General features: G+C 36.7%; 1 protein-coding gene across 4 annotated transcripts in view; it reads right to left on the bottom strand.

The window, feature by feature from the left end:
• Positions 1–22,062, bottom strand: part of ESYT2 (extended synaptotagmin 2) — a 64,122-nt gene that overhangs the window by 31,661 nt on the left and 10,399 nt on the right. For all 4 annotated transcript variants that reach the window (XM_060683607.2, XM_060683609.2, XM_060683606.2 and 1 more), the window contains exons 2-7: positions 16,966–17,007; positions 15,629–15,763; positions 13,814–13,890; positions 7,866–7,938; positions 7,170–7,259; positions 2,369–2,424 (exon numbers count right to left, since the gene is read on the bottom strand). In XM_060683607.2, coding sequence (XP_060539590.1) covers positions 2,369–2,424; positions 7,170–7,259; positions 7,866–7,938; positions 13,814–13,890; positions 15,629–15,763; positions 16,966–17,007 — 473 coding nt within the window. The remainder of the gene's footprint in view (positions 1–2,368; positions 2,425–7,169; positions 7,260–7,865; positions 7,939–13,813; positions 13,891–15,628; positions 15,764–16,965; positions 17,008–22,062) is intronic.

The raw sequence follows: 22,062 nt of genomic DNA, 5'->3' as shown, positions 1-22,062 counted from the left end.
ACCATCATAAATACATGCCGGTAGCCAAGCACCGGAATTTTGATCATGTGACTCTTGGGATGCTATGACAGTCATAAATGTGAGGACTCGTCCATGTCATTTTTTTTCAATGCCACTCTAACTTTAAATGGTCACTGAACGAGTAGTTGTAAATTGTAAGTTGAGGACTACCTATATGTCACCATGAAAAACATTTTCACAAACAAGTATGGAATTCATCACTGACCTTATATATATGCATATGACTACAACTACAACCAAAAATACAACCCTATAAATATACCATCAGAATTAGCAATTAAATTGTTGCTACACATTTATTTAGGAAGCTTAACTTCTGGGTTTTTTTTTAATTTTCACTAGTGTACTGTCAATGGTCAGATAAAAGCAGAAGATGAAGATGAAATATTTCAACCTAATTAAATATCTGCAACATGCTGCAACATACTAAATGCAGCTGATTTTGTTAAGATATGTGGAAATGTACACATCAATTGTATAGAATGGCTTCATCACTTAATCTCAAATATTTTCCACTTCAGTTCTAAAAAATCATTTGACTGCAACGCAAGCTGGAATGACTTACTGTCTTTCTTTGAAAGCATGACCCATCTAGAACTTGACAGCTAGAATGAAAATAGCTTTTTATGCATAAAAACATGTTGTTTTCTTCTGCATGTTACTATATTAAAGATGACAGCAGAGGCTGATTCATCCACAAACTGAACAGTATAGAAATCTAATTTTGTTACTGATAATTATATAAACCTCTCCCCAATAAATATTTTTTCAACAGTCTAAAACCAAAACCCAATCTATCCATTAGTCTGCAGCTTGTAAAATGACTTAATAAATTAAAAATGCCATTCACAATCCTATACAAATAGTCCTCAACATACAACAGTTTATTTACTGATCATTCCAAGTTACAATGGAAAAAAGTGACTTACAACCATTGTAGCATCCCCACAGTCACCTGATCAAAACTCAGACCAGGGGTGAAATGCTCCCGGTTCGGACCAGATCGCCCGATCCGGTAGCGATGGAGGCGGGTGGTTCGGAGAACCGGTAGTAAAAATCCCTGCCCCACCCTCATGCCCGGCTGAGCCGCGCGATCATCAAAGCTTTTTTTCTTTAAAAGCCTCTGACAATCCAAGCTGAGTTGCCTGATCGGCAGAGGCATTTCAAAGAAAAAAATCCTCTGACGATCAGGCAAATCAGCTGGGATCGTCAGAGCCTTTTGAAAGCATTTTTTAACAACCTGTTCGCTGAAGAGGTTGTAGAAAAAATGGTTTTAAAAGTTAAAAAAAAATTGGCCACGCCCACCCAGTCACATTACCCACCCACCCACCAAGCCACCCCCACAGAACCAGTAGTAACAAATTTTAGATTTCACCACTGACTCAGACCCTTGGCAACTGACTCATAGTTATGACGTTTGCATTGTCTTGGGATCATGTGAACCCCTTTTGCAACCTTCTAATAAGCAAAGTGGATGAGGAAACCAGATTCACTTAACAACCATATTACTAACGTCAACAACTGCAGTGGTTCACTTAACAACCGTGGCAAGAAAAATCGTAAGATGGGGCAAAACTCACTTAAATGTTTCACTTAATAACAGAAATGTTGGGCTCTATTGTGGTTGTAAATTGAGGTGCCTATTGCACCATTTAACCGTTTTACGAACTGCAGGCTCTTATTTGTGTTCCAAGTTAAAATCCATGGAGATCATCCAGGTCATAATTGTTCCAAAGGTGCTTTTTCAAGAGGCAACTGGACTTTCTGGTTTTTCTTTGAAGACGTTTCAGCTCAGAACTGAAAAAGCTTCTTGGATGAGAAGCAAAATGTCTTCAAAGAAAAAAACAGAAAGTCCAGTTGCCTCTTGAGAAAGCATATTTTGGATTAAAATCAGATACTATACTCGTCTAACTGACCACCATGTGTCAAGTGTTGATATTAACCTTACTCCCAACTCAAACGCAACTTCTACTCTTCCAGTGATACCACAGGACAGCATTAAATAGCCCTCAGAAGTTGGAATGCCAGATTGTGACGAGAGCGTAAGGGACGCATAGCCATTTCCCCTACTGACTTTCAGAAACTGACAGATAAGGTTGCAAACAATAACAAAATAACACTATAAGTGCAAGCCAATTGGCCAGTGTCCAGATCACATGACTGCAGGGATTTTGGGACTGCCAGAGGACTGGTCATGATCACCATTTGTTCTGCTGCTGCACCATCGTAACATTGAATGATCGCTGATGGAAGACATGCATGTAACATTTTGCAAAAATCTGATGAACACATATGCATACTAAGCTGTACATATCTATAAAAATAAATTCATTCAATTTCGGCTTACTTGAGTCCTGGAATATCCAGAAGATTGGTCAGTCCTGTCCAGTTAATTTCCAAAAGCTGGAAAGATATAAAAAATAATATTAAAATGTTGCTTAGAGCAACCACAGCTTAAGAAGCAGGATATGCTGATGGTCAGAAAAATGTCAGCTAAAATTCTAAAACTGAGAAAACCTTGCATTTTTAACTTTTTATGTACCAATGATTTGCTTAGAAACAATATTCTTAGAAAGTGATCTCCAGCCTTTGCAACTTCAAGAAGCCTGAAATTCAAGTTCCAGAATTTATTATTTATTTATTTGTAATAAATAAATAAATAAATAATTCTTTAAATTATAGAATTGCAGGAATTGTGAAACTTAACATTCACATATTTGGAAATTGTCAAAGATCAGAAAGCTTTAAAGTAATGTACGTGTTTTTACCAGAACAAAACTGAGTCACAGGATCTCAATTTATGACTATCCAGAATATGATAATTTAAAAGCAATGAAATAAAATTTCTTTTAGGAAGGAATTTTTAAAAAATTCAATGTATTCAACATTTGTTCCATAGTGGAATCTTCACATACATCTAAACTCAAACAACTACAGATAGTTCTTGCTTAGCAACATTTCTGTGAGTTTTGCCCCATTTTACAACCTTTTTGCCACAGTTCTTAAGCCAATCATTGTAGTTGTTAAGGCTTTCCCCACTGACTTTGCTTATCAGAAAGTCAGCCGGGAATGTCACATAAGGTGATTACATGACTCCAGGACAGTGCAACTGTTATAAGAACATGCCAGTTGCCAAGTGCCCAAATTTTGATCATGTGACCATGGAGATGATGCAATGGTTGTTAAATGTGAAAACTGGTCATACGTCACCAAAGCAGTACTAGATTTGGCCATGCTAAGAATTATGGAAACTGTACCCCATGCAATCCCTTCTGCAGGCTGGAGAAGATTGTTTTAGAACAGGGGTTTCAAACTTGATTTCATTGAGGGCTGCATGAGGGTTGTGTTTGACTTTGGGGGGCTGGGATGGGCATGGCCAGGGAAGGCGTGGCCAGCTCAATGTCACTTGTGGCAGCACTCTGCCAGGGAAAATGGGCTCCAAGTTCTGTTTTTGCCTGCAACAGCCTCCTGCAACCCTTTGCCAGCAAAAATGGAGCTTGGGAGGGTCACCCGTGGCCCTCGCAAGCTCCATTTTCACTGACAGAGGCACCGCGGGCCGGTCCTTTTCTGTTTCCAGGGCAACCCGGCAGGCCAGATCTAAGCACCTCCTGTTTTAGAACAACAAATTTATTCACCTGATGATACAATAGTAATGCAGAAAATCATGCTCCAGAATTTACAGCAAAATGGCTAATAACTGACTTCTGACGCACAAGGGTCAGTTTTATATACAAATCTTGATAAATATATCATAGACAGACAGGCAGTACTCAACTTACAATCATAATGAAGCCTGCTCATTATTGTAAGTTGTCATAGTTATAAAGCAGATCACCATATGACCGTACACATTTTTATGATCTTTTTTGAGGTGGTGGTTAAGCAATTGTGACTGCTGTAATGCAAATGTGGTGGTTGTATGACAAACCCTTTTTTTCCTATGGGCCATTTTTGCAGTAAAACATCATAAAATGTGGTCATGTAACTGCAGGACGCTGCAGGCCACTTGCCAAGTGCCCAGCCTGTGCTCAATGTGCCTCTTGATTAGTTTAATGCATTTCTATGTTTACCTATTAAGATCTTTCTCTGAATAACATGTGTTGACTTGTCCATAGTTTTTCCTTTCAGAAGCCAACATTTTAATTGACTTCCAGGTTGCAGATGTGCAATGTGCCCCATTAGAGTGTTACGGAGAGGGAAAGGGAAAAAAATGTTCCCTTTTTCCCAGACACAGGAACTTTTTTCAGTGATCTAAATTGTAGTTCATTGACTTTCTCCAACTGAAGAATTTAAATTTATATGGGTAACAGTCGACTCATGTATGTATTTGTTAATTAGGAAAAGTATGTATCACTGTGGACTTCTTTTCATAAAGAGTCTACTAACTGTAGAACCAATATCTGGATCGTACATTTAATGCAGAAAATACAGTATCTCACAGATCAAGTACAAAAAGTTACATACTAAAGAGATAGGTTTTAATCTAATCTGCTAATTGACCAGTTTTTGATGTGCAGAAAATATTTATATGCCTTAAAACAAAGAGTTATATGCAATTCCACTAGTAATCTGAAATCATACAGGCCAGATGTAGTTTGATGCCTTCAATCTGTCTTTTGAGGTATTTATGCCTAAATCAGGACTTTACCCTTTTTCAGTTAGTAGGCCTATTTAGTATTTTGAGAAGATATTGTGAACAATCTTGCAAAATAGCTGCAGAAAGGACCTTCCCATTAATGTAACAGCTATCATGGGAGATACATCCAATTAAAAAGAACTAAGGAACAAATGGTTACAATCATTCCTAAGGGATATTCTCTACTTCCCATTTATCCTTGTCTTTGTTCTGAGCAAGGCAGATATACTTGCAATAAATAGACATAAGCATACACAAACATAAACACACATAGGCACATGGTATAACAACTCAGCATTTTTATGTACTAAGAATATGAGATGCATCACAAACCCAGAGGCAGCGTTGACAACAAAGATTGGTTGATGGCTGGCACTCTGCGTTATGACATGCCAGCTCGCTTTTTTATTTTTAATTAAAAGGGCTTTTTGAATGTAAACAGATGGAGGCAAAGTGTATGTTAGGTCCCAATGGGAATATCAGTGGGTCCACTGGAAAAATCAGTGAATCCACTGGCATCTATACAAGTTTTACCAATAACTTGCAAAGTTTAAACTCTTTTTACAATAAAGGCCTGTTCATTATACCTTCAAATTAGCCCAAGCTTGAAAGAGAATTTGCAGTTTGCAAAAAGCAAGTTTATTTACCAGTATGAACTAAATATAGAATTGTCAAAATCTACTAGTTTAAATAAAACATATATATGTGAAGTTTGCTTGAAACTTTAGTGCAAAAAAAGTTATAACAAAAATGTGGTGTTTGTTTTCTAAACCACTTTGTGTTTGCTAAAGATATTTTAATAAGCATCTAACATTCATACTATCTTCTATTAGTTTACCACAATGACTGATTTTTTAAATAAGAAATACAAGGCAAAAGATGTCTGTCAAAAACTTTGGCTCACGAACCACAGAAGACATAAGCAAATTCATTAGACAAGTATGTTCAGAACTATTAATTCAGGCAGTGCTACCATATATAGTCATCACAGCCAGCAACAGACACTGACTAGAGAGTGCACTGAATTATTGCCAAATGTTACTTTGGCCTGGAAAATATGAGAAGAAACATTACTAGATGCCAACTAACCCAACATTTCTCCCTCTGGACAAAATAGTGATTTTTCTCTCTTGCTGTAGACACTGACGATCCAAGTGATAGAAAACGGCTATAATAAAATGTCTGCTTGTAACTCCAGAGGGAGGATATGTAAGAATTCTATTCTATTAAGTATTTTAGATTATTGTATTATTTTATTGCAAATTATAAACATTTGTTTCATTTTAATGGTACTATACTGAAAAGCTGTGTTCCTGGAAAACTATAATATTAATATGGGGGCTGCTCTTAAAAATTCTGTCTGCAGATATTACAGCTGCCTTGCCACTTTATGAAGCTTACCCAGTATGATAGTTGTCTAAAATATATTTTAACAGAATTCTGGTGTATGATTACTGAGTAAACATTTTAATCTATATTTTATGTCTATACATTGCCTTAAGCATAGACTCCAACTTGTCAGTGCTCTAATAAGCACACACCAAAAATAATTTACAAATCCCAGATTACAAATTATCAAGTGAGATACAAGCCAGATTTCTAGCTTTGGGCACAATACCACAGTTGATGATTGCAAGAGGAACCAAGTACTTGTCAATTATCAACAGTTCTTCAGAATCTTACAATATTATCACTGGCTACAGCAGATCTCCCTCCCTCGTGGAAGGAGAATCAGAAATTGGCAGAAGTGAGAGGAGACCACTGTCAACTATCGCTACTCTTTCCATCTCAGATACATGAACAACTGCTAGGTCTCTTAAGCCTGACTCCATCCCTCTGGACCCTGTAGCCCAGGTGATCTCAGATAAAGATGTGCAAGGTCTGTTTCACAAACAAAAAGGTGGAAAAGCACCAGGGCCAGACAGGGTAACTCCCTCTTGCTTAAGAGTCTGATCAACTGGCCCCCAACTTCCTTCTTCCTTCAAACACTCTTCTGCCCAAGAAACCCTCCATCAAGGAGTTGAATGACTACAGACCAGAGGTTCTGTCATCCATAATTATGAAAACCTTCGAAAGATTAGTGCTGGCCCAGCTGAAAGCCATCACGGATCTGCTGCTAGACTCCTAACAAACTGCCTGCAGTGCAAATAGGTCGGCAGATGATGCTGTCAATATGGTACTGCACTACATGTTACACCATCTTGAATCCCCAAAGAACAATGGAAGGGTCTTTTTTGTGGATTTCAGCTCAGCCTTCTAAACGCTCATTCTGGAAACCCTTCTCTCTAAAGCTTTTTTCAAGAGACAACTGGACTTTCTGGTTTTTCTTTGAAGACGTTTTGCTTCTCATCCAAGAAGCTTCTTCAGGTCTGACTGGATGATGGGGAATGGAAGGATTTATACTCCTTGCAGACGGCTGGACATTTGCGTTCTTTTAGTGGGTCGTTAAGGTCACCTGGAGGTTTAAAACATTTAAAAGGTTTAAAAAAGAAATATAGAAATTTCCACTTACTGGTTTCCTAAGGAAAAATAAAGATAGTGCTCCAATTAAGGGTATATCACCAAGCAGAGGTTCTAATATAACTCTCATTGTGCCATGAATCTAAAAGAAAAAAGAAAACAGCCATGATCACAGCACTAAGTCAGTTTGGTATAGTAGTTGAAGGCATCAGGCTAGAAACTGGGAGACCATGAGTTCTATTCCGCCTTATACACAAAACTAGCCGGGTGACCTTGGATCAGTCATTCTCAATCCTCGCAAGCAGGTAATGGCAAACTACTTCTGTAATCTTTCCAAGAAAATACCAGAACCCACAGCCTATGAGGTCACCAGAGTAAAAAGTTGACTCAGGCGTACATTCATTCATTTATTTATTTATTTATTGCGATTTATATGCCGCCTTTCTCCCTAGGGACTCAAGGCGGCTTACAAAATGACAACTTCAATACAAATCACAATACAATACCAAATTAAAATCAGTAACCCAATTAAAAAAACAATTTAAAATTATACCAGTGTACCCCCAACGGATCAGTTCATGTATACATACACAGCACTAACCGTGAATTAAAGATTACTTTAACTATTATATATTATGCAGAAGGTTTTTTTTAGTAAATCTGAACTTGAATAATGTTAAACAGAATAAAACTATACAATTTCAGTTATAACAAGGTATAATGGATTAAAAAAAAAAAAAAACCTCACCTGTATACTTTTCACTCCAGCTCTACAGAAGTATCTCTTGATCTCCAAATCAATTTCAGTGTTTCCTACAAAACTAAAAAATACAAGAAAACACTGTAATGTTGTACTATACATACAATCCATTAATAAATTGCTATTAAAAAACAATTTCAGGACACCAAAAGTTTAAGAATTCATGTTTTTCTCTAAATTATAGCAAGACTGTAACCCACTGAGGCTTGGCTAAAATGTAACTTTAAATATCCTGTATATGTTATACAACCACCATCATAGCAAAAATGTTGATTTATTTAATGTTAAAATGTTCAATGTCAATTTTATATATTATTATATATTGATTATATTGCATATCACCCTTTCTGAGAGAGATAGACGGTTATGAAATAGGAATTTAAACAAATAAATAAATATCACCAAATTAGTGCTGAAAGTTTTAGTAAACCTCAACCTATAACCTACGTGTGTGTGTGTGTGTGTATGTGTGTGTGTGTGTGTGTGTGTTTTCGTAAATTTTCACAGATACAAGTATGCAAGTCTTGGCATATTCAGGTCTTTTCCCATGTAAGATTGAGAGTATCTTGGCGACGTTTCGACAAGGTCTCACTCGTCATCTTCAGGCTGGTGTCTTCGGCTTCGTGCTTGTGCAAACAAAGCGTGATTTGTGGTGAATTGTGATTTCACTGAACTAGGGCTGCATAATATCTTGGTTTACGTAGGTAGAACCTGGCTAAAGAGAAATACACACACACACACACACACACACACACACACATACATACATACATACACACACACATATATATATATGTCTTTGGTTATTCGGGTTTTCTCCCGCATAAAATTGGAAGTGTCTTGGCGACGTTTCGATGAAGTCTCATTCGTCATCTTCAGGCTGTTGTTTTCGGCTTCGTGCTTCTAGGAGCAATGTGTGATCGCAGCTGTTTCTTCCTTTTAACTGCCAGTGGGGGTGTGAACTGATTGGGTGGGAGCTTGGCTGTGTTCTGATTGGGTGGAGGTGTGTTCTGATTGGTTGGGGGCTTGGCTGTGCTCTGATTGGCTGGGGGCTTGGTTGTGCTCAGGTTAGTCTGAGTGGTAGGGGGATTTGAGCTGGTGAGCTGCGTTGCTGTTGTTTGGCTTCACGTTCGTGGTCGTGCCACATCTTCATGGTGGGTGTCAGTTTGCTTCATGTATGGATTGGAGGGTTTTAAAGTGGCGAATGATGCAGCTGTGGTCTGGCTTCTGGTTTGTGATCGTGCCTCATCATCGGTGTGGGTTTGAGTTTGCTTTTTGTGTGGATGGGACATCCTGTGTGGTTTTCGTGAGTGTGGGTCTGGTATCATTCTTTGTGTTAGGGACTCGTTTGTCAATAAGAGCGGGTTTCCAAATGGCTGGTAGGCGGGAGGTATCATCTCATTTATTCATGCTGTGTGGGCGTTTTTCTATCTCGATGGCTTCTCTGATTATTCTGTTGTTAAAGTGTTCAGTTTTGGCAATAGTTCTGGTCTTCTTAAAATCAATTTCTTCTCCTGTGGCTTTAAGGTGTTGGACCAGGGAAGAAGTTGGTTCCTCTTTTCTGACTGAGTTCTTGTGTTCTTCAATGTGTGAACGTATTCTTCTGTTGGTTTGTCCGATGTATGTGGTGGGGCAGGCGGTGCATGGGATTTCATATACTCCTTGATTTTCTAACTCGATTTTGTCTTTGGGGTTTCTTAGGATGGTGGATATTTTTCGGTTTGTGCAGAATGCTGTCTTGATGTTGTGTTTGTGGAGGATCTTGCTGATTCTGTCTGTTGCCAAGACACTTCCAATTTTACGCGGGAGAAAACCCGAATAATCAAAGACCTACATACAAACACCCGCGAAAACCTGAGAAAACAAATACACACACACACACACACACACACACACACACATACATACCCACACTACTTAAAAAAATAAAGAGAACACAAGCAGAAGACATCCGAGATCTGAATGAATGAAATAGCCTTATTAAATACTTTGTTCTTTACATACAGTAGTTTATACACTGCTCAAACAACTAAAGGGAACACAAAACTACTGTATGTAATGAACAAAGTATTTAATAAGGCTATTTCATTCATTCAGATCTCGGATTCTTCTGCTTGTGTTCCCTTTATTTTTTGAGCTTTCTTATAAACGACTCATCACTGTATATTGCACATGATTTTTTTTTTTATTAACATAAACAAACATAAAACACAAATACATGTAAACACTTATACATTAACAAAGAGTCAATCGACTAACTTCTAGAAAACCTTCGCATCGGTGATTAATGTTCATTTAACCAATTTTCCTTAATCATACTATTTACAAATTCACTTGCTTATACCTTAATATATTCACTGAAGTTCAGCAGTATCTTTCTACAAACATATTAACCATTTATTTATACAATCCTACGGCTCATCTCATGTATCTATTTCTACAATTCTTGAGTTATGTTCTCCTAATGTCCTATGTTGTTGGCCCTATCCTTCTTTCTAACCATGTGTACCATTTTTGCCAAACTAAATAAAAGTCAGTGTTCTCTTTATCTTGGAGCTCTTTTGTGAGCCTATCCATCTCTGCGCATTCATTTATTTTTGTTATTATTTTTTCTTCTGCACATGATTTTTTTTTATTTCCTGCTTTTTTTTCCTTTTAATTTAATACTGTGCTAGTTTAGGTTACACATCTAACCAAGGAAACAAGACAAAAAGGGAAAAGACTAGCTGATTGTACCCAATTAATTAATGACCTTCAGGTCTATATGGATTGGCTTAAGTCTGTGCAACACAGCTTACATGAAATATGATCTACTATTTGGACACAGACTGCAGTAGAACACTTTATCCACTGAGTGCATAATGGCTGTGAACTATTTACAGCTGAATCAATCTGCAGATCCAAGACATGACTACAGACCTGTTACATACTTAGCCCTACTGCTTGTCTTTTATTTCATTAATATTCTCACAATTTACAAAGTGATTGTTTTCCATACAAAAGGGATGTGCAAATGGGGAGAAGCAAAAAAGCTTTACTTTCAATATTAGTGAACAATACAATTACATTATCCACTAAACTTTAAGTCTTCCTCATGAGTAGCATCAAGAGTATTTGCTCATTCAGAATGCAAAGCTGATACAGTCACTTGGCCAAAAAAAGAATGAAATGGGGAAGTGCTATAGTAGTTAAAATTAGATTTATTCTTTCATCAGACCATGCATCACTCTTAAATGACATGGTGTTGTAGTACCATGCTTTTAGCATCCTAGTGTTGTGGCCTGTCGACCAAAGGCTCCTCCAGCATCTAAATCACATGAGGAGAAGGTATGGGAGTCAAGATTAGCATCAAGGCAACCTGGAAACTTCAAGGGGGAAGAGGGAATGGAGCTGTCAGAGAGAGAGAGACAGAGGCGGAGCCTGGGCCAGCAGTCAGCCCTCAGATGGAGAGTCAACAGCCCCCAGGTCTGGAGGTGGCTGATGAGAAAGAGGAGGAATAGCTGGCTCCAGTGCCTGATGCGCAGAAGGCAGAGGAGAGGAGAGCAGTGGAAATCTGTGGGCCAATCCTTAGGACAAAAGAGCCACCGCTGCTAGCGAAGCCCCACCCTAGCTCTGGGGATAAAAGGCAGCGGGCGGAGATGAATAGATGTGGCAGACAACTAATCATCTCCCTGCTGGACACACTTGTTAGCTAAGAAACTTTTTGCCAGGGCTACTGGCACTCCTAATAAAGGAATCATTGATTTAACTTCAGGGGGTTTTGTCATGTTTCGGAAGATGGATCAGAACACCTAGAAGTCTAGCAGCAAATAATACAAACCTCCACACCTGCAAGAAATCTAGAGATTTATTTTGCCCCAACAGAACTATCACATTCCCTGACAAATAACACACAAAATTAGGGGCCTGTTTTCACACTTTTCCTCCAATGTGATAATTATGCCAGCTCCCACAATGCTCCTCTGGATTCCACACAGAAAAAATGGGACAAAGCCAGGCCCACCAATTAATAGACATATCAGGACTCAGCAAGGTTCAAAACAAGGGCAAAATAATATTAGACTATTTCAATACCCACAACAGACCCTAAAGTATCTATTCAGAAAGAGTGCAACTTTAATCCAAGACAGAGTGAGAAATTATTGAACTCATATAAGAATATTAATGCTTAATGTTTTTTAATATTTGTTAATGATAGTAGTTTTATATATTTATTATTTTAGTTTCCTTAAAAGGCTGCCCAGAGTCACTTGCTTGTGAAAACGACTCTATAACGAGAGAGAGAGAGAGAGAGGGAGGAAGGGAGGGAGGGAGAGAGAGAGAGAGGGAGGGAGAGAGAGAGAGAGAGAACTAGGCAATCTCAGAAGGTGCCATCAAACACAATAGTCTTTAACGCATTAGAACAATTAATTGATAAGATGCTTATTAATCCAACTCACATACAAACTGCATAACTAAACTATCTTCCCCTCCTTTCAACTTCTATCTTTATTCTATATCAGTCTAGTCACTTTATGTATCTGTTGAATGTAATTCATGAAAGTTTATACCTTCTAATAAAAGTTAATAAAAGGAGCTACTTGCATATAATTTTGCCACAATAGACTTCCTCCTTCAAAGTTAGTAACATGTGGTTTATAATTTGAAGAAGTTTCCAAAAGCTAATTCCAATAACATGGAAGACTGCCTTTTTTGGCATTGCCGCCCACCCCCCATGGAATTCCCTTACCCCAGAAGTGACCCCCCTCACTTTCCTGGCCTTCTGAAAAGAGGTTAAACATAGCCCTGTGGCCTTGCATAAGGTGCCCAAAGGAACACACAGCTATGGGATTGGCTGGTGCCACGTAAGCCCACCCTTTGGCTTTGTCAACTAATTTTAAATTTTCATAATTTTACAACTATTAAAATTTTAATTCTAAAATGTTAACATCTTAATTTTTATATACTATTTTATATTTTGATGTTGTATTATACATGCCCCAAGTCCCACTTTGAGGGAGATGGGCAGTCCAGAAATGTGAAATATAAATAAACAAACAGAACATCTTTACTTTTAATTACATGGCATTTAATAGTTTAGGTAGGTAAAATCAAAAGAAAAAAGGGCACAAAAACTAAGTATTTGTTTTCAGATTTGCTAATTACGTTTTAAAACTTATTTTTAAAATGTGGGATTTCCATTTAATAGAACTCAACCAAGAGAGTCCAGTTGCCTTTTGGAAAAAGCATCTTTGGAATAACCATGACTTGGATGATTGAGAATCTTCATAGATACTTAATGGAACTTAGACTTTCTATAATCATTTACTTTAAATGTTATTTTTTCATTATTAATTGCTAAAAATTGCCTAGACTATAGGAAATTATAAATGGAGTAAATAATTTTTTCAGGTCCATAATTAATAGAAAGAAAAAAACTAGTTTCCAAACATACTATCTTATCTCTCTCTCTCCCTTTTTTTGTGTGTGTGTGTAGACATCTGAAATAAGCGATATTTGAAAATAAATCTGGTTTTTTTTTTCCGATTATTATAGCAATGACAGAAAAATGAGCTTAGACTGAATTCCCACAATTAATATATTTTTGTTATTGCTTTCATTAGTGCTATTAATGAAAAAGCTGGAGACATAGAAACTGACACCCATATTATTGGTATGCAACATAAGAAGTTATCCTGCTTTTCAGGAAATCCCTTCTAAGTTTTATTCTGCTGTCATACTATAGAACAGAGGTATGTCATTTTTGCTAGCTTAATTTTTCTGCAGCAATGCTTAGGGTTACATAATGGTCCCATTAACACATAGTGGGTTTCTTTGTTTTTATATCGAGCTAAAAGGGATTTCTCGGAGAAGCAAGCACTGCAACATTTTTGCAATGAAGAACACATTTTCAGGAATTTAAGACACAATATCTGCTTACATGCTAAAAGGATTACCTGATTTGTAGATCCAAAATGATCTGCCTTTTATCCACATTTTCAGTATACACTTTCACACCATTAATCCTAATGGGCTGAAATAAAAATTTCCAATTTAATAGATCAATAGGTCTGTAAGAATGGTGCTTAAATGTAAAACTCTTTCACTTTATTTAAAATGTTGTATTATGTAAAAACAGATCTAGATGCTTACAGAGCTGATAATGTCAGATTGAAAGGATTATTATGCTGAACTATAAAGAATACATGTATTTTAAAAGGCAGCTCACTGGACAAGCACTACAATAGCCTCAGAGAAAATCAGAGAAAAAAGAAATTCTTAGTTCTAAGCTTGCAGTCTAATTGAGTCTTTTCACCATTAATACTAAGAGAATGACTTGAATTTAGAAAATGCTATAGCAACATTAAGCTTCCATGGTACGATCAGAAAGCACCTATGGAAATAATTTGCCTAGCTCTGAATTTTTTGAAAATTAGTGTGAACTGTAAAAACAATCCCATCCTGCACATGTATCCCTGTAACTTATTCTTAATAAAAGTGCATAGTTTCTAGTCACCATTGATAAATACACACACCCATATACACAAAGACACCATGATATGCAGAGCCAGGCACCCATTGCTTCAGATTCTTAAATCAACAGAGCTGAGTTGAGCAAACAAAATCTGCTCTTAGCAGAAGCTTTAGTGATTATGTGCCTGCCCTCTGAGCAAGATTTTCCAAAGGAGAATGGAGCAACATTTATTCAGTATATATATTTAGACTGCAAGCATTGATGTTCGAAAACCTGAATAATCTTGTAATATGAGAAGTTTACATTTTGCAGCATAAATACTACTTTTATCACCATAGCAATCAAACAACTGATACAATACAGTATCTGCTTGATAGGAAGTATATCAACCTACTACACCCCACCCCACCCAACCCAGCCCAAATAGTTATGCAAAATTTACTGAAACTCAAAACAAACCAAGATAGATACTTAATGTAGATATAAGGTAAGAGAGACAATGTAATCTGGTTCTCTCTTAGGCATGTGTGTGTGTGCCCGCGCACACACACACTGGTGTATATGTGTAAGTGATACTAAGACTATGAATCCTATGAGACTATGAAGTGAGGTAGTTCTCACTTATGACCCAAGATTTCTGTTGCTAAGTGAAACGTTTGTTAAGTAAGTTTTACCCCTTTTTATGACCTTTCTTGCCACAGTTGTTAAGTGTTCTTGCCTGCAGTTGTTAAGTTAGTAAACACTGTTATTCAGTGAATCTGGCTTCCCCGTTGACTTTGCTTCTCAGAAGGTTGCAAAAGGTTATCACATGACCCCGGGACACTGCAAGTGTCATAAATACATGCCAGTTGCCTAGTGACCTAATTTTGATCATGTGACCATGGGGATTCTGCAATGGTTTTAAATGTGAAAAATGGTCATAAGTCACTTTTTTCAGTGCTGCTGTAACTTCTAACAGTCACTAAATAAACTTTTGTTGTAAGAAGAGGACTACATATACAGAACTCCTGTAAACAGTAGCATTCACTAACCTGAATTGTAATACAAATAATCTGAAACAAGACTTTGGAACTAAAAAAATATTCTTCCATCAATGATAAACCCATTCAAAGAAACACGCTCAGGGAATTTTCATTTTTTTTTCAGGGTGCCAAATTTTTGTTTTTCAATTGCTTTTGGAACAAATCTGCTTCCCTGTGCAACGATTATTTAATGTTAAATAAAAGCAAAGCCATGACCTCAGTATAATATCTGATGATTCACACTAGCTTCCAATGCAAAAAAACCCAAAACATACCTGATGCCCTATATCAATTTTTGTGAAACTGAAAGTACTCAAATGGCTGTTTGCTCCTTTCACTGCAGGCTCTATTGTTTCACGGAAGAGCTTTTCGATAAATTGGCAAATGAAAGGCCACATATGTTTCACTGTCTGAAAAAGGAAAAGAGACCACTAAGTTTTCAATGTTAATCCATTATCATGCTATTAGCCCCATTTCAATAAAAATGTGAATTTCTGTATTGTTAGCCATTTATATCATTTTACTTAGCAGCCCCTTAAATTTTTGTGGCCTCCTAATGCTACTTCATTACCATATAGTGCAGTGGTTCTCAACCTTCCTAATACCACGACCCTTTAATACAGTTCCTCATGTTGTGGTGACCCCCAACCATAAAATTATTCCTGAAACCATTGAAAATATGTGTTTTCCGATGGTCTTAGGCGACCCGTGAAAGGGTCGTTGGACCCCAAAGGGGTCCCGATCCACAGGTTGAGAACCACTGATATAGTGTTTTACTGTATATACTCATTTGACAGTGAGATGAATGGCATGTAAATTTAATAAATGATAAAATGTATGATTGTGTAATCTCAGTGTGACTGTAGTGAGTGTCTATAGTAATAGACAGATTATCTCACTGGATTGTTTAAAAAAAGCCTGTAAATATTTCAATAAAGGTTATTCTCAAAATTTGCCACATGTTCTTCATATTCTCTTCTGTCAGCTGAGGTAATTTTTAAATCTCTAGCTGGACTTCACTATATTTTACTCTGCTTTATGCTTGAGGAAACAATTATACTAGAGGAAAATTCTTAACTGAATATTGATTTACATTTACATCCAATCACAATAAAATAAGCAGTCCAATAATTAAGTGAATTCAAGTGCACAGGACATGTTATGTTCTATTTCCATATCATTTTCTATTATACAACAGTATGTGACCCCAGACTTGAAGCTAACATATTATTTTGCAAATCTTGAGTTGCCTTAATCAAAATACCTCTTTATTAATTTTATATTTTTCCTGTCTAATTATCCTTTTAAATAAATAAATTGGTGTAGTTATTAAGGGTTAACAGCAACTGGATGCCACATAATCGAACAATCTTTTTTTCTTTTAAAATCCCATTAGCATATAAAAGCTAGCGAACATCATATTACAACTATAATTTCAGAAAGATAAACTTTTTCGTATTTTGTACAAAAAGCCCGACAAAACAGACCTTGGATCTTTTAGAAAATCAAAAACAGTTTAATAAAAGCACACCAAGTAAGAAATCTATTTTGTAACAAAGGCAACATTGCATACTTTTACAAAGTCTTCTAAACAATAAGAATGTCAGTTTACCTTATTTAGCCACTCTGCTCTTTCAGTATCTGGAAAGTGGACCTGGCATTAAAACAAAAGTTACAAATTAAGAAAAAAGATATCTTTGAAAAGGAAATCACAATGACCAGGAAACAAAATGGAGGAATTTGAAAATAGGAAATGGCTTCAAATATATTAGTAGCCACTGATTACAATTTTCCCAACTAGCAGTGGATGAATGGAAGATATGGCCTGGTTATTCTGAATAAATAAGGTGTATCTGATTTTAATTTATATATACAGAAGATATAATTCAGCTGCTAAACCAGTGCTTCTCAAACCATAATCTAAACAACGATGTAAGCTTTTCCCCCCAGGAATAAAACTAATAATTCCATAGGTGCTAGGATGGATAATCTATATATTGCACAGACTCACAAAGTTTGCTGCAAACCAATTATCTACTACACCTTTATACAAGCAATTGAGGAGCAAAACCCAGAGTGAGTTTGGATAGTCCTCCTACTTGCCTGCCCAAGCCTACTTAAAATACATCAGTAAACCCGAATCTACAATTTGAAAACGCTTTACTGAAGCATTGACTTGATTTATTGAAAAGATATTTTCATTGTTATAGTTGATTCATACAGGAAGACCAGGAGTCATTTTCATATTTTGTCTCTTTCTTAAATTTATATAATTTTATATTACTGGTAGTCCTCTACTCACAATTATTGGGACCAGAATTTCTGTTGCTAAGCAAGATGATTGTTAAGCAAGTTATGTCCAATTTTATGACCTCTTTTGCCACAACTGTAAAGTGAATCATTACAGTTAATGAATCACACTGTTGGTAAGCGAATTCAGCTTCCCCCATTGGGTTTGCTTGTCAGAAGTCATATGACTAAATGGTGATCATATCACTTCAGGATGCTGTAAATATATGCCAGTGGCAAAGTACCTGAATTTTGATGATGTGACCGTGGGGATGCTATAACAGTTGAAAGTGTGAGGACCAGTTATAATCTCAAATGGTCACTAAATGAATGATTGTTAAATTGAGGGCTACCTGTGTATCCTCAGAAAAACTATGGAAAGTTTGACCAGTGATCTTCTAAGTATTACATCTTCAAACAATATAAAAGCATAATGTATAATATGCTAACCACAATATTTTGATACTCTTGTCACAAGAACTGATGATTTGCTAACCATAAAGAAAGGCATCTGGATGAGTGAGAAAGTCTTTGTTTATAGGCCTCAGATTAGCTAAACTGGAAAGTAAAATGACAGAATAGAAATTAGCAACTCACTTCTATATTGTTGCCAAGAAAATAGTATGTGTACACCTATATAGTTACCAGAATTAAGATAGAATCTTTTTTTGAAGGACTGAATGAAGTTTACAACTTTAAATGAATCACTACAATTGTTAAGTTAGTAGCAAGGCTGTTAAGTGAATCTGGCTTCCACACTGACTTTGCTTTAAAGCCTTGAAGATTTCAAAAGGGGAATCACATGACCCTGGAACACTGCAACCGTCCTAAATATGAATCAGTTGGGAAGTATCCAAAATTTGATCCCGTGATCAGGGGGGATGCAATGGTCATAAGTGTGAAAAATAGTCATAAATCATTTTTTTCAGCACCGTTGTAATTTTGAACAGTCACTAAATGAATGTTTGTAAGTCGAGAGGACTACCTGTAATTGGGGAGGCATATCTCAACCCTTCCCTCCTGATCCATATTTCCATCCCAATGGCTGAAGCATTTACCCCTAGCTAAAAACTACTGTAGACCAACAATACCCTTAAGCTATACCTAACCAGCCTTAAAGCTGAACTAACCGGTTCAGATCCTTCAGCTAATAGTTTACCAGCATTCTGGAGATGAACTTTTATGAGTTAATTGACACTCAGTAATGGCATTTTTATTGATGCTTCTGGTTCACTGCAGGGGGGGGGAAAACCATAAAAACTGATGATTGACCCACAGTAAGGGAGTTTTAAAACGACTTGCATATAGATTTTTTTGTTTCAAACTTGCAAAACCCTGGCTAAAAGGGTTAGTGGTTATTTTTAATGTGCTTAAGTACATGAGAACTATCAATAATATATACTGGACGCTTCTAAGTATTGTTATACAGTATTTTATTTATACAGAATTCAAGTACAAGGGTCAGTCAAATCTGATGTATCTGACAGATATAAGCAATGTTTCTGTACAGCTTCTATTCAGATCTATTCACTCCAGTCCAGGAAAATTAAAACTTCTTTTTTGAGTCCAAATAAACTCATGTTTTGGCATCTCATTGCCAAAAAGAATAAATAAGTACTATACTGTAAGATTATAAGCACCTATGAAACAACTGAGAGGTATATAGAAATCCTCAAGAGACAACAGACATTTTCTACAATGTATAGTCCATTTCTTCTATCTAAATGTAACAATTGTGACAGGTCAAACTGCCAGTGTCAAACTGACTTTGAGTTTGCGGTTGGCATAGTAAAAACCAAACATGCATTTTCACTCTTTCAGGATTCAACACATTTAAGAAAGTCTCTACTCAGAAGCCAACAAAAACAATTCCCTTAAATACCAGAGTTGAATTTACTGAAAAGTGGTTTTAAAGAAAAGGATTGTTTAAGGTGTTTTTTAAAGGAAGTTTGTAATAGCATCATTTCTATGCCTCATCTTCCTGGTTAATACTTTCCCATCAACATTCATAACCATTTTTTATTTCAAGGCATCATTTAGCGCCATCTTAGCAGGAATTAAAATATTTTAATAGTCAAATGTTTTACAACTGAGTTATGCAGATCATCATGGTTTATTTATTCATTTATTTCCCTATTGCTGCCTATCTCATATGATTACTCTAGGTCACGGGTGTCAAACTTGTGACATCATATTGCCATCACATGACGTATCACGATGTTTTATCCCTTTGTGGAGCTGGGGTGGGCGTGGCCTGCACATGACGCATCCGGCCCATGGACTGCCAGTTTGACACCCTTGTTCTAGGCAGCTCACAACAATCCATTAAAAAACTTAGTTAAAAGCAAGACCATCCTTCCTTTTCAACCTATATTCCATGCCAGACCAATCATCCTTCTAGCTCACTTAACCCTCATCCTAGCCCAATGCTTGAGCAAAGAGCCAGGTCCTCACAGCCCCCTGGAAAGCTAAAAGGTTAAGAGATAGCTCAGAGTTCAGGTGGGAGGCTATTCCAAAGGCTTGGTGGGGCAGCCACTGAGAAGGTGTGCCTTCAAGGTCCCCTCAGGTGGTAATATTTAAGGGAGGAGACCAGTAGTGGGTTCCTCTTACCTTCACTACCGATTCAGAACCAGGAGGGTGTGTGCACGCATGCTTGCTTTGTTCATGCACAGCACTTCCACACATGCACAGAATCTTCTGCGCATGCACAGAGCATCTGTGATGACTTCCGGGCAGGTGGAATTTGTTCTCCAAGTAAACTACAGATTCTCAGTTTGTAATACATTTCTAGGACAAGCTAAAATAATTAACAAGTTGCTCTGGAGGATACTACAATGGAATTACATAGTATTTTATACGATTATGACTTAAGGAAAAAATAGGCGAAAAAATTCCTTATTATATTCAATAGAAAAAGAAGTAAATATATTGCATCCTTATAAAAGCTACCACCATTATAAGCCATTTCATTGCCTGAACTTGCTAAAAGAAGTATATTCTATTATACTGCTAGTGAGCCACCACCTTGACCAGTATGTACTTAAATCATTTTTAGAAGCCAAACAAATGCAGAGACATATGATTTAGAGAGAAATTCAGGACCTATTTTATTTCCAAGCATATGGACAGTGTAGCTTTGAAAAAGCCTTAGTCATTAAGCAATAATTAATTCTGAATCCTAGCCTGAATGTTGAAGAGATTCATTAAAAAAGAGTACTGATATAACAAAACATTTCAGCAACTAAAACAAGTATTTAAATGAAAGGAAAAAGCAACTGATATTTTCTAAAAGCAGGTATGAAGACTGAAAGTAAATAAAATTTTATCAATTCATACACCAATCAATCCCTCTTCTGCAGATGTAAGAAAGATCTTATTTTTTGAGAAAGCCTGTTTATTTCATACAGTACAATATTGCAGCGTGTATATGGAAATGAAAGAGTCTGGAAGCAACTGAAACCTAGTTTTTAGTTATCTGAAATGTAGCCTTGCACTAAAATATATATATTTTAGTGCAATGAAAAGGCAAACATTTTTCATTATCCAAGCTGGTTCATCTTTCATTTACTCACAAATGGGACCACAGGATCAAATTTTTTTTTGAAAACTGACTTAATTCATAACACTACCCTTTGTATAACATAAGAGGAAAATAAATGTAAGCAAGGGAAATGTCAAGGTTGTTTAGAACGGGTTCTAGCAAGTGAATGCCACACACTAGCAAGATTTTTATGCACTAGTTCTGTTGAGAGACCAAATTTCTAAAAACCGTTGCTAATGTCAATCAACCTTATTTATGACCACAGATTTTTGATTAGTGCCACTCTGAAATGAGATTGCAGTATTCATTTTAAATGTATAAAACTTCCTAATACCATATCCCTTTTTGCCTTCACATGACTGCTAGATTCCAAGAATATACAGCATAACAGACAATATCCTGTCCATCAAGCAACCTTTTGCAGCCCATTTTTTTTTAAAACAAATAGTAACTTTACAGTGGCTGCCACCATGAAAGACATGCTTATTAAGCATTTCACCCAGATCCTGTGTTTGCACTGCTCTAACAGCCACGGAACAGCTGAATGGCATTCCAAGTATTTCTTTGCAGCCCACAAGGATTTTTAATTTATCTATGTGGCCCTTTCTCCTTGAAGAATTGTACAGGTCTGATATACAGGTAGTCCTTGATTTACGACTGATCGTTTAGAGATCGTTTGAAGTTATGAAGGACCCACAAAAGGTGCTATTTCAAAGTTCTGATGGCCACCCACCCCACGCAGTCATGGATCTGCATTTTGGGTGCTCAGCAACCAGCCCACATTTAGACCAAAAAATGCCCCATAGCTAACAATGAATTTGCTTAATGACTGCCACAAAAATGGTCATAAAACCAGGTTGATTCCACCGATGACCTGCT

Source organism: Pantherophis guttatus, chromosome 4 (assembly GCF_059756535.1).
Source record: "Pantherophis guttatus breed Tessera chromosome 4, ASM5975653v1, whole genome shotgun sequence".
In the NCBI taxonomy this organism is placed as follows: Eukaryota; Metazoa; Chordata; class Lepidosauria; order Squamata; family Colubridae; genus Pantherophis; species Pantherophis guttatus.
The sequence above is the reverse complement of the archived record's forward strand: the minus strand, read 5'-3'. Positions and strand labels throughout refer to the sequence as shown.